The sequence below is a fragment of the Dipodomys ordii genome, unplaced genomic scaffold (assembly GCF_000151885.1).
Source record: "Dipodomys ordii isolate 6190 unplaced genomic scaffold, Dord_2.0 Scaffold40, whole genome shotgun sequence".
Taxonomy (NCBI): domain Eukaryota; kingdom Metazoa; phylum Chordata; class Mammalia; order Rodentia; family Heteromyidae; genus Dipodomys; species Dipodomys ordii.
The window spans coordinates 340,184-358,908 of record NW_012267256.1 but is presented as its reverse complement, the minus strand read 5'-3'; the positions used below and the strand labels follow the sequence as shown (position 1 = coordinate 358,908).

General features: G+C 42.1%; 1 protein-coding gene across 1 annotated transcript in view; it reads right to left on the bottom strand.

Moving 5' to 3' along the window:
• Rasef (RAS and EF-hand domain containing) overlaps window positions 1–18,725 on the bottom strand; it is a 77,286-nt gene that overhangs the window by 26,813 nt on the left and 31,748 nt on the right. Inside the window, exons 3-8 of the mRNA XM_013018384.1 lie at window positions 14,781–14,892; window positions 8,729–8,824; window positions 5,513–5,590; window positions 4,198–4,313; window positions 1,709–1,777; window positions 248–332 (exon numbers count right to left, since the gene is read on the bottom strand). Coding sequence (XP_012873838.1) covers window positions 248–332; window positions 1,709–1,777; window positions 4,198–4,313; window positions 5,513–5,590; window positions 8,729–8,824; window positions 14,781–14,892 — 556 coding nt within the window. The remainder of the gene's footprint in view (window positions 1–247; window positions 333–1,708; window positions 1,778–4,197; window positions 4,314–5,512; window positions 5,591–8,728; window positions 8,825–14,780; window positions 14,893–18,725) is intronic.

Genomic DNA, 18,725 nt, shown 5'->3' with positions numbered 1-18,725 from the left:
CTTCTGTTAGTTGGAGAGAATTAAGAGGACTCATGGAGTTTGTTTGTTTGGTTTTTTTTATTTTTTTGCCTAGGCTGGCTTCAACTAATAATCCTCAGATCTCAGCCTCCAGAGTAGCTAAGATTACAGCCGTGAGCCACACATGTCTGGCTTGGAAAGAGTTCTCATGATTATAAAGATCCACATGAAGTACTCCAATGTACATGATTAGACAGAAGGAAGGGTATTACAGGCGGACGGCCCGTACCACGGCTCTGCTGGCCTTGCTGTAAGTGCTCTCCAGGGCGCTCCTGAGGCCATCGTTGCTGTCACGCAGCTTACGGTTAGCTGTTCTGCACAGTGAAAAGACAGGAAAAATACTCAGTGTTACAGGAAAAATACTCAGTGTTACTGGGGACCAATGTCATCCCAGTGGCGCTGACACATACAATGTAGAATCACGTATCTTTGCAATGTCTGATTTCCCTTCCAACCTCAAAACCTGAGATCCTAACACATTATTTGAAATACAGCTGAATTGGTTTGCTATCTCTCTTTAAAGATTTGAGCGGCTTAGGGGTGAGTCTGCAAAGCAAGAAGGAGAGCAGAGCTCCCGCCTCACCCTTGCATGCTTCCAGTCACTTCATCCTTCAGATCTGAGCTCAAGTGTCCCTTCCTCCAAGAACATTTCCTGGGCCTTTTCAACAAACCTTTGACAAACCTGTCTCATTTGGCATGTTTTTTTTTTTAATTTTTTTGTCTGTTGTGGGGCTTGGGTGCTGTCCCTGAGCCTCTTTGTGCTCAAGGTTAATGCTCTACCACTTGAGCCACAGCTCCACTTCTGGTTTTTAAGTGGTTTATTGGAGATAAGGATCTTTATGGGGACTTTTCTGCCCCAGATGGCTTCAAACACGATCCTCAGATCTCAGCTTCCTGAGTAGCTAGGTTACCAGGTGTGAGCCACCAGCATCCAGCTTGGCATTTTGCACTTATTTCTCTAACTACTAATCAGCTTCCATCTTCCTCCTCCAGAATAACTCCAGAAGAACAGAGGTTTTTTTTCCTCCCACTCACTATTCTAACTCTAACTGTGGGTGTATCAGTCCCATTAAAAAGTACTAATTGAGCTGGGCACTGGTGGCTTACACCCTAATTCTAGCTACTCAGGAGGCTGAGATCTAAGGACCATGTTCAAAGCCAGCCCTGGCCAAAAAAAAAAGTCTGTGAGATTCTTATCTCCAGTTAACCAGGAAAACCCCAGAAGTGGGTCTGTGGCTCAAGTGGTAAAACACTAGCCTTGAGTACAAAGGCTAAGAGAAACCACCCAAGCCCTGAATAAGCCCTAGTACCGCACATTAGCACGCGTGCTTACATGCATGCACATACACACATACACACACACAGAGGACATTAAAAATCTAAGAATTCTAGTTATCTCTGCACAAGCTCTAAGCAGTCAGGGCTTTCATCGTGTAAAGACACCCTGGGCATCCCATCCGATTTGAAAGGGCTTTTGAGACCCCTTCTCTGTTGTGAGCACTGCCCTAATTAGCTTAGGGTGAGCCACCCGGGAAGCTAAGTGTGTGTGCAGAAGGCACCACAGTGTGGGAGCTACCACAGTGACCTGCAAACCTGGACTGTGGAATATGTCCACTCGGGTTACAGGTAGCATGTGTTTTATTACAAAACAAAAAGGTGAAACAAAGGAGAATTTTATATGAGAACTTACTGGAGTATTTCAATTTGTCTCTCAAGACTATTTCGATCTTCTGTGTATTCTCGGATTATTTCCAGATCCCTGTAAAATTGTATTTCATGTTTAAGTGAGAATTGTCAAGTTCTGCCTTACCGATCCTCACCCTTTGAAGCCCCTTTGAGGTGTGTATCTTTAAGGTTTTCTCCCCTGCTAGTGCTCCAACTCAGTTCCCTGATGTCAGCGCCGACCCCCCACCCCGAGCCCGACTCCACTCACATCTCCATACCTTGTGCTTCCTTGGGAGAAGCTCGGCCCACCTCTCACCACCCCCCCACTTACCACGGCTCAGCACCCATCAGCTCTTCCCACCCCACCAGGGCCTGGCTCCAATCCCCTGAATCCCCACCATTCCCGAGTCCCTTCTCCCAGACAGTCAAGTCAGTAGCACCTTCACCCCCTTGAGCCTTCTCTGCTCCCACCAAGCTTTAGAAAGCTCAGCTCCCCCTATTTCCTCTTCTTTTGAGACTCCTTCCATTCCTTGCTCCATCTCTACTTCTGACATCTTTCTTCTTCTTAGGTTAAGCCACAGAACCAACAGGCTTTCTGGGCTCCTGAGACACTCCCACACCTGACAGAGACCCCAGGTCCCCCTCAGACTGAGCGCTCAGAGCACGTGCTCACCTCATTGTTTATTACAGAGACCCCAGGTCCCCTCAGACTGAGCGCTCAGAGCACGTGCTCACCTCATTGTTTATTACAGAGACCCCAGGTCCCCCTCAGACTGAGCACTCAGAGCACGTGCTCACCTCATTGTTTATTACAGAGACCCCAGGTCCCCCTCAGACTGAGCGCTCAGAGCACGTCCTCACCTGGGGGTGAGGCAGGAACACAAAGAGCTCTGTTGCTGTGTCGGTAAACAAACCTATTGGCTGACATTCAAGAACTCTTACGCTATCAAGTTTGTCCACAACAACCTGTCCATTGGGTGTACCCTGGATGATAAAAGTTAAAAGTTTCCTAATTGCTGGGCACCAGTGGTTCATGCCTGTAAACCCAGCTACTCAGGAGGCTGAGACCTGAGGATCACAGTTTGAAGCCAACCTGGAAAGAAAAGTCTGAGACTCTTACCTCCAATAAACTACTCAGAAAAGGCTGGAAGTGGAGCTATGGCTCAAACGGTAGAGTGCTAGCCTGAGCAAAAGAAGTTCAGAGACAGCACCCAGGACCAGAACAAACAAACAAAAAAAGGTTTCCTAATAGTCTAATTCCTAATTGTCAAAATATCTAGTCCCTTAAACTAGCTTTTAAAACTTTTATGATCTTCTTTAACTCTTTTTGTTTTTTTTCCTATTCAAAACATCTGCTGGGCACCCGTGGCTCAAGCCTATAATCCTAGCTACTCAGGAGGCTGAGATCTGAGGATCATGGTTCAAAGCCAGCTGGGGCAGGAAAGTCCATGAGACTCTGATCTCCAATAAACCACCAGAAACAGGAAGTGGTGCTGTGGTCCAAGTGGTAGAGTGCTAGCCTTGAGCTGAAGAGCTGAGGGAGAGCGCCCAGGCCCAGAGTTCAAGCCCCACGATCAACCAAAAAAAAAAAAGAAAATCTCCTATGGTCCAGTGGTCTGACCCATCTTTCTTCAGACCAGTCTCATCCTTCCCTCCGCTCCTGCCTGTCCTTTCGCTATCACTCACCCAGGACATCACTGAGGCTCTTTTCCAGTTGTACATGGATGATGAAGGCCCCTAGCTGAGAGGGTTCTGTGGACTGAAGGAGTTAGGGCAGCACCCAGGAGTCTGCCTGTCAGACAACAGTCCTGCCGTTTTCAGGTGCTGCTGCTGCTGGCAGTGTCTCTGACATGAGTCAGCTCTTACGCTGTTTAACTTGTTATCTTTTCACTTCTGTGTTCCTGACTAAATCTGGAGCTCCCATCCTTCCCTTCTGTTTTACATACTCCAAACTCATAACCCTTATCTAGTTCAGAGATCTCTATACAGTACATTTAATACACGTCTCACAACTTATTATAAGAATGTAATTCTGATTAAAATTTACAAAGAACATTTTCTCCAACTGCACTAGTACAAGGACTGTATTTATTAAACCTATATAAGTACCCATGCATATATCATATCTGCTAACGTAAAAATGCATGTTTGTTTATTAAACTCCTTATTGTTACTAATATATAGCAAAACTCACAAGAGTCCCATCATATTTTAGGCAAGGACTGCTACCTAGGCATTTGTTCTTGACCTATTCCAGCTAGTTCCAACTTAATCCAACTTTCAAAGCTTTCCATTGTCTTAAGTAGGATAATAATTAAAACATTTAATTTGCCTTTTAACAATACCACAGAGACCCACAAACTAGGAAATCTGTCATTGGTACAATCCTCGCCAGTAAGGAACATATTAGTAACAGTACCTAGTAACCCTTTCTTACTCCCTCACCAACCTTCATTTGTAGCTAATTCCTAAATACTGCACCAAAACTAAAATAATAAAACATAAATCTCATACCTTTCAGAATTCAGACTCTGGTCGGCATAATCACTTTTCAAAGCATCTAGTTCACTCTGAAGAAAAGCTATGTTTGTCTGTGCTTCCAAAAGTTCTTTCTTAACTTTCTGATTTTCCTAGAGGATAGGAACACCACAGGCATTAAATTCAGTTTCTTACTCATGGTAAAAAATGTAGCAAGGTGTACTCGGCCCACCCACAGGGCACTCCATGCTTCTCCAGTTCTACAATCTTGACATTTAAAGAACTAATTGTCTATTCAATAATAATTGTTAACATATCAAAATCTAAATCCTCAAAGCTGTTCTTTGTTTTAAATATTGGATATCTGTTACCCTACTACAATATCATGTATTTTAAGATATTACTGGCAAATTAGCTGAAACCAAATGTTTGAACACCTGACTTACTTAATGAAGACCACAAAGGGACTGATAAATATTGTATAAAATTAACTGTATCGGTAATGACTACAATGACGAGTTTCATATCTCCTAACTTTAATGTCATTAGGAAATGTCTATATTTTTTCTTCAAAAACAACTGGAAGCTTCTAGTTCACTAAGTTGTAGTTCTTCCCTTCTGAAATCTCCTTAATCTGAAACACGCCAACAAGGATGGAAGGGATGGAGAGGCGCCCCTAGCTGTCAAGTACTAAACCTGCTTCTGAACGATGGAAACCCAGGGAAAGGCAGCTGTTCTGGTTTACACATGACTTCAGTGCGTTTCACGCCGGCTCGGGCACCGGACACCCTGACCCCAGCGAGGAGCTGTAGAGGTGACCTGGAACTTTTAAGAGGTGGAGCCCAGTGAGAGCGCCTTAGGTTGACTGGGCACTGAAAATACTTAAGTGCCATAATGGAGAAAACATTCTCCAATTTTAGAGTCAACCTGAAATCAACCTAAAGAAAATTTAGTAATGAAAAAGGCAGAAAATACATCATCTATTTCTACAGCAAATAACTAAATGAAGATATGGTAAGCAAAACAGAAGTGGTAAACAGGGGAGAGGGGGAATGGAAGTGGAACAGGGCAATGATGCCATTATGTTCCAAAGCAGGGGACAGACCAGCGTAGGTGTTATACAAATAGCGTAGCAAGTCTTTATTGCCTTAAAAGGAAATCACGCCATTCATCTTGTGGAGGGGAAAAGCTTCACATATAATATCTGTGCTTACAAATATTTTGAGGAATTTCTCTAATGCAGAATCATTTTTTCTTTAAGCTCTATTCCTGGAACACTGAAATAAAGCATAGCTGTGTATATGTTGTCTAGATGGAAATTTATTCCTTTAAGTCAGAAGGTGATTCTTACCATTGATAAATCATAAATTTGTTTTTTTAATGCTGCCACATCTTCCTTTTGACTTATATGTTTGGATTGCTCTTCAAGCTGAAAAAGTAAACAAGTTATTTACTAACCCATTTTGAAATGTTTTGGACAAGTTCTAGAATGTACTTGAGTGCAGACATGGAAATTCTAGAGGTTAATGATTTTCAACTTTCTAAGACACTAAATAACATAAAATCCACATAAGAATGTATTTGTTTCAATCATTTGCAAATGCGGTGTTACTGGACACGGGAAAAATGGAAAAAAGACTTTGGGAAACTATCCGACTATAAGGCAACCAGCTGGGAGAGCTGAGGGGGTGGTGAAAAGGAGCACTGATAAGACACACTGCACTCATAAACTGACATGGGGGACTAAAAAGCTTCCGTACAACTGCTTAAAGATAATAAAAAATAGAAGCACCCCAGTTTTGCTACATGTGAGATGAACATTCATTCTTACTTCTGTGCACTTAACACTTTTTATCTTTCTTATTTTGGAAAGTCTTACTCCCTTACTACAGTGTAAGATTTTCTTAAGAGCAGAGTAGAATAAGACTCAACTATATTTGTTCATGGTGAGTTCACTTATGAAATGATTGCAATCAACAACATATAAGCATCACAGAAGCAAGAAATACACACACACACACACACACGCACGCACGCACGCACGCACGCACATACACAAGAGCCTATATGATCTCTGCTTGCACGTTGACTCAATAGCATTAATGGACAAAACTAGTTCAGCAGCATCTATAGTATAAAGAACAAAAACAAACGACAACCCTACCAAAAGCTCACATTCCAGAACTGTGGAGATGGGTGGGCGTCAATCTGTCCAGTGTTAGTACATTAATAAAAATGAACCCCACATATCATCAAGTCTGATAGCTATGGCATTTCTTCATCTTTCTAGATGGTACTGTGGCTGAGAAAACTAATTTATTTTAAGATTCATTCTGACTTCAGAGAAGAAAAATTATAGGCAAAATGAGTTTCCTAGAATCAAAGTGAGGTTAGTAGCTATCAGAATGGATCTGTAAACTGTCCTACAATTTTATTCAATCTTCAATATCCTGTCATGTGATTGTTTTGCTGTTTCACATAAGCACATCAGGCAGGCAGGAAGTTTGGTATAAATGGAAAGGCACTAACAGCAAATGAAGACACCTCTATCACTTACCAGGAGGTAGGAGGCTTTGAATAAGTAATCTACTCCCCCTGGATCACCCTCAGAAAAAAGTTTAGTATTCAACTGTTTTTAGTGATGAAAAGGAAGGCAGACACCGTGGCTTGTTCCTCTAACTCCAGATACACGAGAGATGGATCAAAGCCCATAAAATGCTAGGTATGGTGATACATGTCTGTGATAGCTACAGAGGGTCATGGTCTGAGGAGGGCCTTGGGAAAAAATGAAAAGACCCTATTTGAAAAACGAATTTAAAAAGGCGGGCGGGGGAGGGGAGTGGGAGGGGAGCAGGGGCTCAACTGGTAGAGCTCTTACCTACCAAGAATAAGGTCCTGAGTTCAAATTCCAGTACCACCAAAAAATAAAGATACTTATCTTCAAAGCCAATAAAATATCAGTTATTAAGATTAGGAAGGCCAGGACCTGGTAATCCTAGCTATTCAGGAGGATGAGATCTGAGGATCACGGTTCAAAGCCAGCCCAGACAGAAAAGACTGTGAGACTCTTATCTTCAGTTAACCACCAGAAAACCAGAAAGGGAGCCATGGCTCAAAGAGGTAGAGCATTAGCTTTGAGCAAAAAAAACAAGATTAGACAGGACAGGGGTCCTGTCTAATCCCATTTCACAGGGGTCAACAAGATGAAGGGAATTGTCCCGATAACAGGGAGCAAACAGTTGTCAGTGAGAACTCAGGCCCTGTCATGTGACTCAAACATGCTCGGTCTCACTGTTTGAGGTTTTCACATGCTATGAACAAGCATACTTTGTTGCATACATTCTCTTATCGACCTGAAATGCCATAGAAATTAATGAAGAATTTATGATCTGGCATAATGAGAAGACTGCCCATTCATTTTGTAACACAACTATAGTAAGATGGCCTAATGACATTTGAAAAATAGACATAAGGCAACAGAGGAGAATTCTTCATTATCTGAGGTTTAGGCAGATTACAAACTACAGTTAATTGTCACTATTATGTTATTCTCTGTTTCACATGAACTATATGCATTAGTTATGAAAACTTTAGTTACGAAAGTGATGGCAACTTGCCCACTTGAACTCAGTAATGGTGGGAGTCTTTACACCATGAAAACCAGCAAAGGCGACACATCTCGCCCTTGCCCTCAGCTCCTCTTCAGAGACACTGGTCAAATCTGCCAGCAGATCACGGTGTGGAACGGGCCCTGCTTGTTAGAACCAAGTCCAGAAAAAGGAAAAGCCCAATCATATGTGGTTCATGTTCCAACCAAGTTTTTTACCTCTTGATGATCAGGTTGGAACTTTGTCCTCAGAAGATCAACATTCAATTCACTTAACAGCCGTTCATGGAACGCCAGTCCCACACCTTGCACCAAGCTAGAGGTAGGGACACAGGGTTCACTGGCAAGGAGGGTAATACTTCACCCTCATGGAACAAGTGTCCACTAAACAAAGGGGACCTTAGGGCACCTAGTGCGCGAGACTAAGGAAAGCAAAGTGGGATCTAAAGAGATGGTTCGAACCATAAGCAATCATTACCACAACTGTAAGAAGTGACAGCAACTAATAAAGGAACTCAGAGGCTCTTCAAAGACAAAGTTTTAGCCAGGCACCAGTGGCTCATGCCTGTAATCCTAGCTATTCAGCCTCCTGGCTGAGATCTGAGGATTGCAGTTCAAAGACAGCCTGAGCAGGAAAATCTATGAGATACTTCTCTCCCATTAAACAGCCAACAAAAATCTAGAAGTAGAGTTGTGGCTCAAGTGGTAAAGTCCCAGGCTTTAGTGAAAAAGTCAAGTGAGAGTATGAGGCCCTGAGTTCAAGTCCCAATACTGGAGTGTACACACACACACACACACACACACACACACACACACACACACACAGTTGCAAAAGAGTCCATTTGACTCTACAATGCCATCACTTCCGCTCTAATATTATTTCAGATGGTTTTGGTCATCCATAGCTTAGGCACACAAGTCGCTGAGGTTTATCCTAGAAGTCTGGTCAGCACCCCATACCTTCTTCAGTTTTTTAATGGTCACTTGCAAGTCTCCTACTTCTGTTTCGTACTGACGTCTGAGGTCACTGAGGGCTTCCTCAGCTTTGCGTTTTTCCTAAAAGAAGAAAATGCTGATTTAAATAGGTTCAGCCTATTTAAAATAAACAGCCTTAAATATCCTTTAAAATCCCATAGGGAGAAACTTTTTTTAATATCAAACTGCACTGACCACGATTCTCCTACCCAGGGAATGGGAGCAGGAGCGGCAAAGGGGGCAACAGACAGTTTTAGGTGAGCATCAGGTCTGGAACTGAAACCTGTAAACATGGAGGAACTGCAGAATCCCACTAGACACTTATCTCCTTGGAGTGAAATGAAGACTATTATAGTCTAAGATGGGGCTACCACATGCCAATTAATTAGTGACTTAATTATGTCATAATTAATGAAAAGGTATGTCACAGTTATAAGCTCCAGTCAAGAGTAGTGGGTGTACCTGTTTTCCTATTGCCAAATTCTGCCAGAGTCTGGCAGAGTTATAAGTCGCCTGAAACCAGGCTTGAGCAATGTGTCGCTGGGCGATTCAGTCCTTATGCCAACACTGCAGTGTTCTTATTCTAAGATGGCCACACATCACAGCGACAATGGGAGTGCTGCAGGACACATGGCCCGCTGTTGGCCATGACACCACTGTGAGGCACCTGACACGAGTGTTTCCCACACTCAGTGTGTCCCTTCAATGGCAACAAGACCAGGAGGCTGCAGAGGCTGACATTCATGGACTAAACCATTTCTAAACTTCTTTTTTCTCTTAACAAGAGATATTATGTTGTTTTATGGCCTTTGTTCACTATTGACATAGCTTTATATTTGTAACTAATAAAAGTCAGTGTGCTAATATTCACTAATAACCTACCACATGCTAAGGATAGCTCCAGGCGACAGGACATGCAGATTGAGGCACAATGCACAAGATGACCTTGTGCATTCTAACGGAAGGCAGAATCAACACGCAGAGACAGAGGGACAGGCAGACAGATAATTTCAGAAAATTACACTAAAGAGAAAGAAACACAGAGAAGTGTAAAACAAACTAGTCTGAGTTGTGGGCAAGGACCCTGCAGAGGTCATGATCCCACATCCGAATACCCCAGGCATTCAAGTGTCTTTACCCACTTATTGGCTGTCAAGTTAAGGCAACTTGCTAAATTTATATCTCCATTTTCTTATCAGATTATTGTGAGAATTAAGTAATCCAAGTAAATTAAATCACTCAAATCTATATAAATTAAATAACCCATACAAATTAAATAACCCATACAAATTAAGTAATTTGAGGACACTAAATATCCCATAAAAATTAAATGATCCATGTAAATTAAACGATCCATGTGATGTGCCTTCACAGAAGAGCAATGATAACTTTTTAAAAAGCAGCAATCATAAATTCCTCCAGCCTTCTCACTGAGGCAGAAACCCTGCCTATTTCACAGGTGGGTGAAGACACGAGGCCTTCCAATTAGCTGTGAATTCAGGCAGGCCACCTGGCTCAAATCAACCTGCAAGTACTGAAAGTGTCTCCACTGGGCCCACAGCCACAAGCTCTAACACAACAACATATGGTTTTAAATTATCCTACTCAGAGCTCACTAAGGAAAGTTCATTTCATTCCTAATCGGCATCGGGTAGACCCTGCAGGTCATACAGGAGATTAGCACAGGAGTGCAGGTAAGAAAGGGCGGCAGTTCCTTTCAATCCGCTCTTTACATGCTTCCAGAAAACCGAAATGCATGGTACAGTTCACAGTTCATCCTGTGAGACCAACACAGCTGACACCAAAATCACATGAAAGCATTAGAAGACAACTGCAACCTAGGAGGGGAAGGTTGAAGAAAACAAAAGAGGAGGTAACACCATGCAAAAAGAAATGTCCTGACTACCTTGCTACATAACTATAATCTCTCTGTACATCATCTTTACAATAAAATTTAATTTAATAAAAGAAAACTACCACCTAACATTTCCTATTAATGTTGGTGAGAATATGATCGATAACATTTAGCAAATGAAATTAAAAAGATAAAATAATAATGTATCATAAACAATTGAAACATTTGAGGCTGATCAGTGGAATTCCCCACATTAATTCTAAAACAAATGTATGATCATTTCAATAGACACATAAAAACACAACAAAATCCAACATCTACTTCTGATTAAAAAACGCCAAACCTGGCACCAGTAGCTCACGCCTATAATCATGCTATTCAGGAGCCTGAGATCTAAGGATTGCCATTCAAAACCAGCCCAGGCAGGAAAATCTGTGAGACTCTTACCTCCAATTAAACACCAGAAAACAGGAAGTGGTGCTATGGCTCAAAGTGGTAAAGTGCTAGCCTTGAGTGGAAAAAGCTCAGGGATAGCACCCAGGCCCTGAGTTCATGCCCCACAACCAACAAAAAACGAAAGCAAGGAAGGAAGGAAGGAAGGAGGGAGGGAGGGAGGGAGGGAGGGAGGGGGGAGGAAGGTAGGAAAGAAGGAAGGAAGGAAACTCTTCAACCTGATTAAAGTCATCTATGAACCACACACCACTAATACTACACTGAAGGTTGAAAGCCTGAATACATACAGGATGGTTTGTTATCACTTCTAGACAGTGCAAAAAGGTAAGAAGTTGCTATCTAGATTAGAAAGGAAGTAAAACTGCCTTTATTCAAAAATTACATCACAACCAACTTAGAAAATCAAAAGCCATCCAGTCTAAGCAGTGTGACAACACTAAAGAAGTCAAGATCAATACACACATGTCCAATGTATTTCTATGCAGTCATTAAAAACAATGAGAATTTGAAACAAGCATTCTAATAGCAGCAAAATGTGACATACTTGGGAATAATCTGATAATACAAAGTAAGACCTGTGCACCGAATACTATAAAATATTGCTGGGAGAAAGCAGAGACATCACGACATCATGAATGGGTAAGTGACTCACTTTTATAGATCAAAATATTCAATATTCTCCCACATTAATCTTCAGATGAGAAATATAAACAAATCCTCAGCAGGCATTTGTTTTTTGAATTATAAGATAATTTTATGACATTAAGGAAACAATCAAACCAACTTTGAATAAAAAGCAAAATGTAAAATGAATACACGACTTCAGGGGCTATTATAAAGCAATAGGCACCAACACAATGAAATACTAACAAATCAATATATACAACAGAATGTAGAATCCAGATAAAACCACCCAAAATCCAGATAGCTTCTTTTGGACAAAAAGAAAAGGCAGTTCAGTGGAAAATGAATAATGTTCCCAGCATATGGTATTAAAACAGAACAACATCACAAGCAGAAGAGAAAGAAAAAGAACAGTCCATACCTTGCACCATACAGAAAATGGAACTTGAGTGTAAAACTTACCAAAGGAAAAAATTAGAGAAAACTTCTGGGACCTTGTCTTAATGAAAGGTTTTAAAATAAAATACCGTAACATGAACCATAAAAAGGAAAGACAAATTATTTGGACTTCATCAACATTAAAATTTGCTACTCTTCAAAAGACTGTTAGGATTAGGAGAAGGAAAAGATTTATTTGGGCAAAATATTATTTAGATTAGGTGCCTGAAACAAGATTTATATTTAGAATATATAAAGATACCTTCAAACTCAGTAATGAAAGAACAACTTAATTTTTTTTTTTGTCAGTCATGGGGCTTGAACTCTGGGCCTGGGCGCTGTCCCTCAGCTCTTCAGCTCAAGGCAAGCGCTCTGCCACTTGAGCTACAGCGCCACTTCCGGTTTTCTAGTGGTTTATTGGAGATAGGAATCTCACGGTCTTTCCTGCCCAGGCTGGCTTTGAACCTCGATTCTCAGATCTCAGCTTCCTGAGTAGCTAGGATTACAGGCGTGAGCCACTGGCGCCCTGCCAACTTAATTTTTTAAATGAGCAGACATAAGTCCAAAGAAGACACACACATATGCAATGTAACTTTACACATCTATCAGGGAGATGGATTATGTCATTATATCATTATTATGTCACTAACAGGGAAATGGATGGACCTGGGGAAAAATATGTTTAGTGAAGTAAGTCAAGCTCAGAGATACATGCTTTATCTTTTATGTGGAAATTAGATTCTAAATCATAAATGTACCTGAAAACATACACAGGGTCATATACACAACATGTTAACTAATGCATGGTACACGAGGGGGAGGATTTTAATGGTGTGCTTCTTTGAACAACTTAACAAAATAACAAAGTAAATATCAGGAAGTGTAAGCATGTGTTCTGGGAGTGAGGACCGGGGAGGGAGGGCTGATGAATAGAGAAGGGGCAGGGTGGGCGAATATAGCTGTAATATAATATTCAATGTGCATACGTGAAAATGAAGCCAGGTCACTTGAAGCGGTTGGCAGGGTTGAGAGAGATGTGAGGAAATGATGGAAATGATCAAGAGGCCCTGAACTCACAAACTGACATGCTGGAGTAAAACCCCCTTGTCCAGCTATATAAGGACAATTTTAAAAATAAATTACATAACAGATAGCAAGTCCTAAAAAATGCACACAAATTTTTTTAAGGATGATATACACATGACATAGAAGAACATGAAAGATTCCCAACACAGTGTGACAGAGTCTCTCAAACGCAATCATATTTCCACAGATGGTGGAGCCATCCCACTCTAGGAATTCAATCAAGAGAAATAAAACGTACATATGCTTACATAAATTCTAGTACATGAAGATTCACTGTACCGTTGGGACATAACTCAGTTGTCCTTCAACACATGAGTGCATGCACCATGGTGGTACATCCACCAGTGAACTATTACTTGGCTATGACATGAATGATTATCAATGCACAAAATAATTATGCCTAATAGAAGAAGCCAGACGAGACATATTGTAAGATTCCATTATTATATAATTCTAGAAGCTTCAAAATAATGGATAGGACCAAAAAAAAAAACCCAGAGCAGTAATTGCCTGGTAAAGAGGGACAAAGGAAGGCAAGCATGAGACAGGAGACAACACCTACGGCAGACGGTACTATCCGTGACCTTGTTGAGAAGATGACATGTATGATACCTCCATAAAGCTGTTGTTAAAAAAATAACTAACTGACAAGACACCATATATTCCATGTGTAATGAGAATGAAACATCATGAATGTTCTGTCCAATTGGGGTCAAGAAGAGTTGACTGTGGCTAGAGATCTAAGGGAGGGCCTGGAGGCGTGAGGGAAAGACGTGGGCAGCCATCACCAAGGTAAAGGAACCAGCTGGAGTAAAAGCAGAGCCGTGAGCAGCGACACTGGACTGTGTGTGGGGCGGGGGAAGGGGGGAGGTAAATGTCCAGAGGAGTTTGAGGGGAGCCACCATGACTTCCAGAAGTCAGGGAGAACCCTCAGTAAGCCGGGATGTGTTATCCCCGAGCACCAAGTTTAAAAGGTGAGGTGGGTACTCGGTGCTAGGTGGCTGGCAAATACATTTCCTCCCAGTGCCAAAGCTGCTCAGCTGGCCGGAGGACCCAGACTGGCGTGCTGACTTTCCCTTTACTTTACTTTTGGGGATCTGTTTGTTTGCTCGTAGCGGGGTCTCACTAGACAGCCCAGGTTGACCTCAAAGTTGAGCTCTCACCACCTCAGCCTCCTAAAAGCTAGGATTACCAGAAGGTACCACCACACCTGCCTTCCTCAATTCTTTTCGCTTCCCCCAGCCACATTCTCCTGTCAGGCTGCGCCAGCTCCTCCGCTCCCCCGGTCACACATCCTCCCGGTGAGGCCCATGGCTCCCACCTGTCACCGTACATCACACGTGTTTCTTGACTGCAACTGTCATTATCTGAAACTCACCAACTTCATGGAGTCAGTGATTACAACATCTAGTTCCCCTTCCTCATTCCCCAGAAATACCACAGGTCAGAACCCTTTGGTGGGAGCCTTATAGAGCCCAGGCCTGGGTTCCCACAGCCTGGCATGGAGAGGAATACCCAGAGCCCTGTCCTAAAAGCCAATCCACAGGACCTGTGCACAGCGTGGACAGTCCAGACACTCACATCCTTCCGGGTCTTGTGCTCTGCTGCTTGAATCCTCTGATCCATTTCCTCTTCCAACTCACTCAGCTGCAGGGCTGCCTGGTCTTGGGCTCTGAAATTCAAAAGAGACCACCTGTTACGGGAATACTTGGACACTTAAAGAGAAACTGAAGCGGATCTACTTCAAATGAGGAACAATACACCATTCCGACTACTATGCCCCATTCCTTCCAAATAATGAAGTAGGACTGGCAATTTGACCATGTGGATGTAAAATGATAATAGAAGTAGATATTAAAAAATAAAATATTAAATGATATTAAACCAGAATAGCTCAAGATACCAAGTCACTGGGAGATTCTCAGTAACTAACCCTGGAAGCCCTTTTGCCTCCATGACAGAGGTACAAACCTCAGGCTTGGGGTGAAGCATTTCATGACCAAAAAAAAGGTTCGGCGTCACTTCAAAATTTTATTCCATACACCTCACAACAGTTAGAAGGAAGACAAGAGATTTCTGCACTCATTTCCAACCCTCATGCAATAATAAATCAGATCTTGAGGAGACAGAATATCTAACTTAACAAAGAAATGGAAAAACTTTGGTGTGAGAGATTTCAGGACTGATATATTTTACTAGTAATTGTGTAGTATAGAGATACTTGTCACTTTTTCCTAGTTGAGGTTTCAAATTAAAACTTTACATGTATGTGTGTGTGTGTATATATATATGCTATATAGTATAACAATACTATGTAATACATTACATAGTACATGTAAAATATAATACATGTACAAATATATATAAATCTTATATATATTCTTTTGTCTCTGAGATACATATCCAATTTGTATATACCTGTCTACTGACTATATTAGAAGTAACTGGAAAGCAGCTATCCTAAGGTATAGAGTCAATTCACTTAAACCATAACAACATACTGTCAATAATAGAAGACCAAAGATGGAGCTTAAATGTAAGACCTCCATCTTCCAGCTTGTTTCCTGCTATACCACTTTATTGCTCCTATACCATTGCTTTTTTTTAATTGACCCTTTTACAACACAAATTGTGTATTAATTTAATGTCTATATGGAACACCAAAGAAATGCTATGAGGTAAACAAAACCTTAAATTTTTTAGTGAAATTACCATTTTCTGTTCCTGTTTCCTTCCAGCTCACCATTTAACCAATCCTCCTAGCCATCCAGTCTCAAACATCTGAGACAGCGCCTGAGTTTTCTCTCTACCTTTTGGGGGGGATCAGAGTAGCCCATAATGATGCAGCATTTGCCTAGCAACATGTCTTTTCTCTTAGCATATGTCCTCCCATCTTCCATAATTTCTAATCCCTAAAGAATGCATACTGCACTCAGACTGCCCACCATCACCCAGGCTACTGGGAATCATTCTAAATGGGCACTTATCCAACAGAAAGACTGAGTCCTCCCTCAGTCAGTAACAGAGGCGAGGGTGGATGGGCCTTAGCTGAGAATGTAGGGGACAGTTTTCAAATAGTGAAAAAAAGTGCCTTTAGAAGACTCTAAGCTGAAGATCAAGTCTGCATCTGGATCCACCCACCCACCCACCACCCCCCACGCCCCATGAGAGCGCAGACCAAGGCGGAGAGATCGCTGACCTTCAACAGATTCAGATAGGCCCAGTATACCGTGAGGAAGCAGCCTGGCCGACCATGAGAATATAAACAACTGTCTCTAGAAGGGCCATCTGACACACATCTCTGGATGTGTCTGCATATGTACCTGTGACTGTGCGTCTGCCTGCTTAATAGACACTCAGCAGAGAGCCTGCACAATCAGTATGGGTGGGTACCTGTCATACCTCAAAGGAAGCCAACTTTGGGCCTCTGGGCCACACCTCAAAATGCCCTACAGAATTTGGACCTTTGACAACACCCACTAGAAGGCAACTCTGAGGTAGAAAAGCAGAGTCTGAAACAGTGTGAAACTGTTCTTCAATAACTGCTGATGTATAGTTCAACTTATCCTTGACTCTAGTTATTATAAGAAAGCATCACAGTCTTAAATTATTTTCTCTTCTACACTGTAATTCCTTTTAGCTACTCCAGAGGCTCAAGCACATAGCATCAGCACTAAGTGCAGGAAAACAAAAAGGTGACAGGCCTGTAGCCACCACCTGCCCATATCATCTGCCCCCATCCCTGCCTACAGGGAGGCAGGGCAGCAACCTGTCAAGGTCTAGGCAGCGGCTGGGGTGGGGGCAGCTGCTGGTGGATCACTTGCAGCAGGAAGTACCTGTAGGACAAAAGCATCCTCGTAAGATGTCCTCCGTTTCCCAGTGTATGCTAAAAGAGTGAGACCTTTCTAGGGAACAAAGATGCTAACGCTTAACTGTAACACATATAAATTCCTTCTTTCCAGTGGGAGGCTATTAACATCAAGATGCTCTCCTATGTAAGCCACTTACGGCCTAGATGAATTGTCTGTGTTTACGCAGTGTGTGGGCTTTCAGATTAGGGTGAGGCCAGGTGGCAAGATCAGCAGAGGGAAGGCAGAACTCCTGGGCACCACGTGTAGCTGGTTCATGTACCTCTGCCCATGTTAGGCACTGGGTCTCAGCATCCTGAGCATGTGTTTTCTTTTTACATTCTTTTTTTTCTTTTTGGTGTCAGACTTGGGGCCTGAACTCTTTCACTTAAGGCTAGCACTCTACCACTTGAGCCACAACTCTACTTCTGGTTTTTTAGTGGTTCATTGGCAATAAGAGTCTCAAGGACTGTCTTGCCTGGCCTCAGACTTCAGATAGGATTAAAGACATGAGCCACCAGTGCCCTGTCTTCTTCTTGTTGTTGTTGTTGCTGTTATTATTATCGTTTTTAAGTAGTTGTACAGAGCTGTTTCAATTCAACATGTCAGCTGTGACCACAATGCATCTGGAGAAAAGTCACCTCTTTGTCATTCTCCTGTACCTCCCCACTCCACTCATCTCAACTCACCTGGTTCCATTTTCACATATGTACCTTGACTATTATGGCCTACCCACCTCCTAGTGACCTCAGTCCTGCAACATACACACCACAAGTTCCAGCTTCCTGATATTCATTTTGCCAAACTGTAAGGGAGTTGTTGAAGGGAATTAGACCATTGGAATCCCCCCTGCATATACCGTACTTTAGTATGTTTGTGAATGTATGCATATAACCCTGCTACTTACCTATATATTTATAATTTAGATCTAACTTCCACATGTGAGAAAAAAAATGTGTCTTTTATTTCTCTGAGCCTGACTTACCTCACTTAACATTATGTATTTCCATTCTCATTTTGCAGATGGAGAAATGGACTCATGAAAAGTAAACAACCTGCCTGCAGGGTTTCATACCCATACACGATTAGGCTACTCATACATGATTAGGCTACCCACAACCATACATGATTAGGTGAAGTTCACATGGAGTCTTGCATGTTCCAAGTGGCTAGATATAGGCTCAATCTCCAAATTGCTTTATATGAAACTATTAGTCCTAAAGAGCTGATATAATAGGATTACAATAACAGATTATTGGTTAATCCTAGAAATTACTTCCTGAGGCAACTTACCCTTTGCTGGCTCAGTTTAGAGCCATTCTAAATTTCTGAGGCTGGGGAAGTCCTCTTATAGAATAAAATGATATAATCCAGTCCACTTGCCACCCAGGTCAGAGAGTAAGTAAAAACACCTCTAGGCACCATTTAGAAAGAGTTGGGTTGAGAGGGATGGGGGAGAATGATGAAAGTGATGATGTCAATCAAGACGCATTGCTGATCAAGATGAGTTGCTAAGTGGTAACCCTTTGAAGAAGGAGGAGGAGGAGGAAGGAAGGAAGAAAAGGAGGAGGAGGAGGACGAGGAGGAGGAGAAGGAGAAGGAGGAAGAGGAAGAGGAGAAGAAGAAGGAGGAGAAGAAGAAGGAGGAGGAGAAGAAGGAGAAGGAGGAGGAGAAGGAG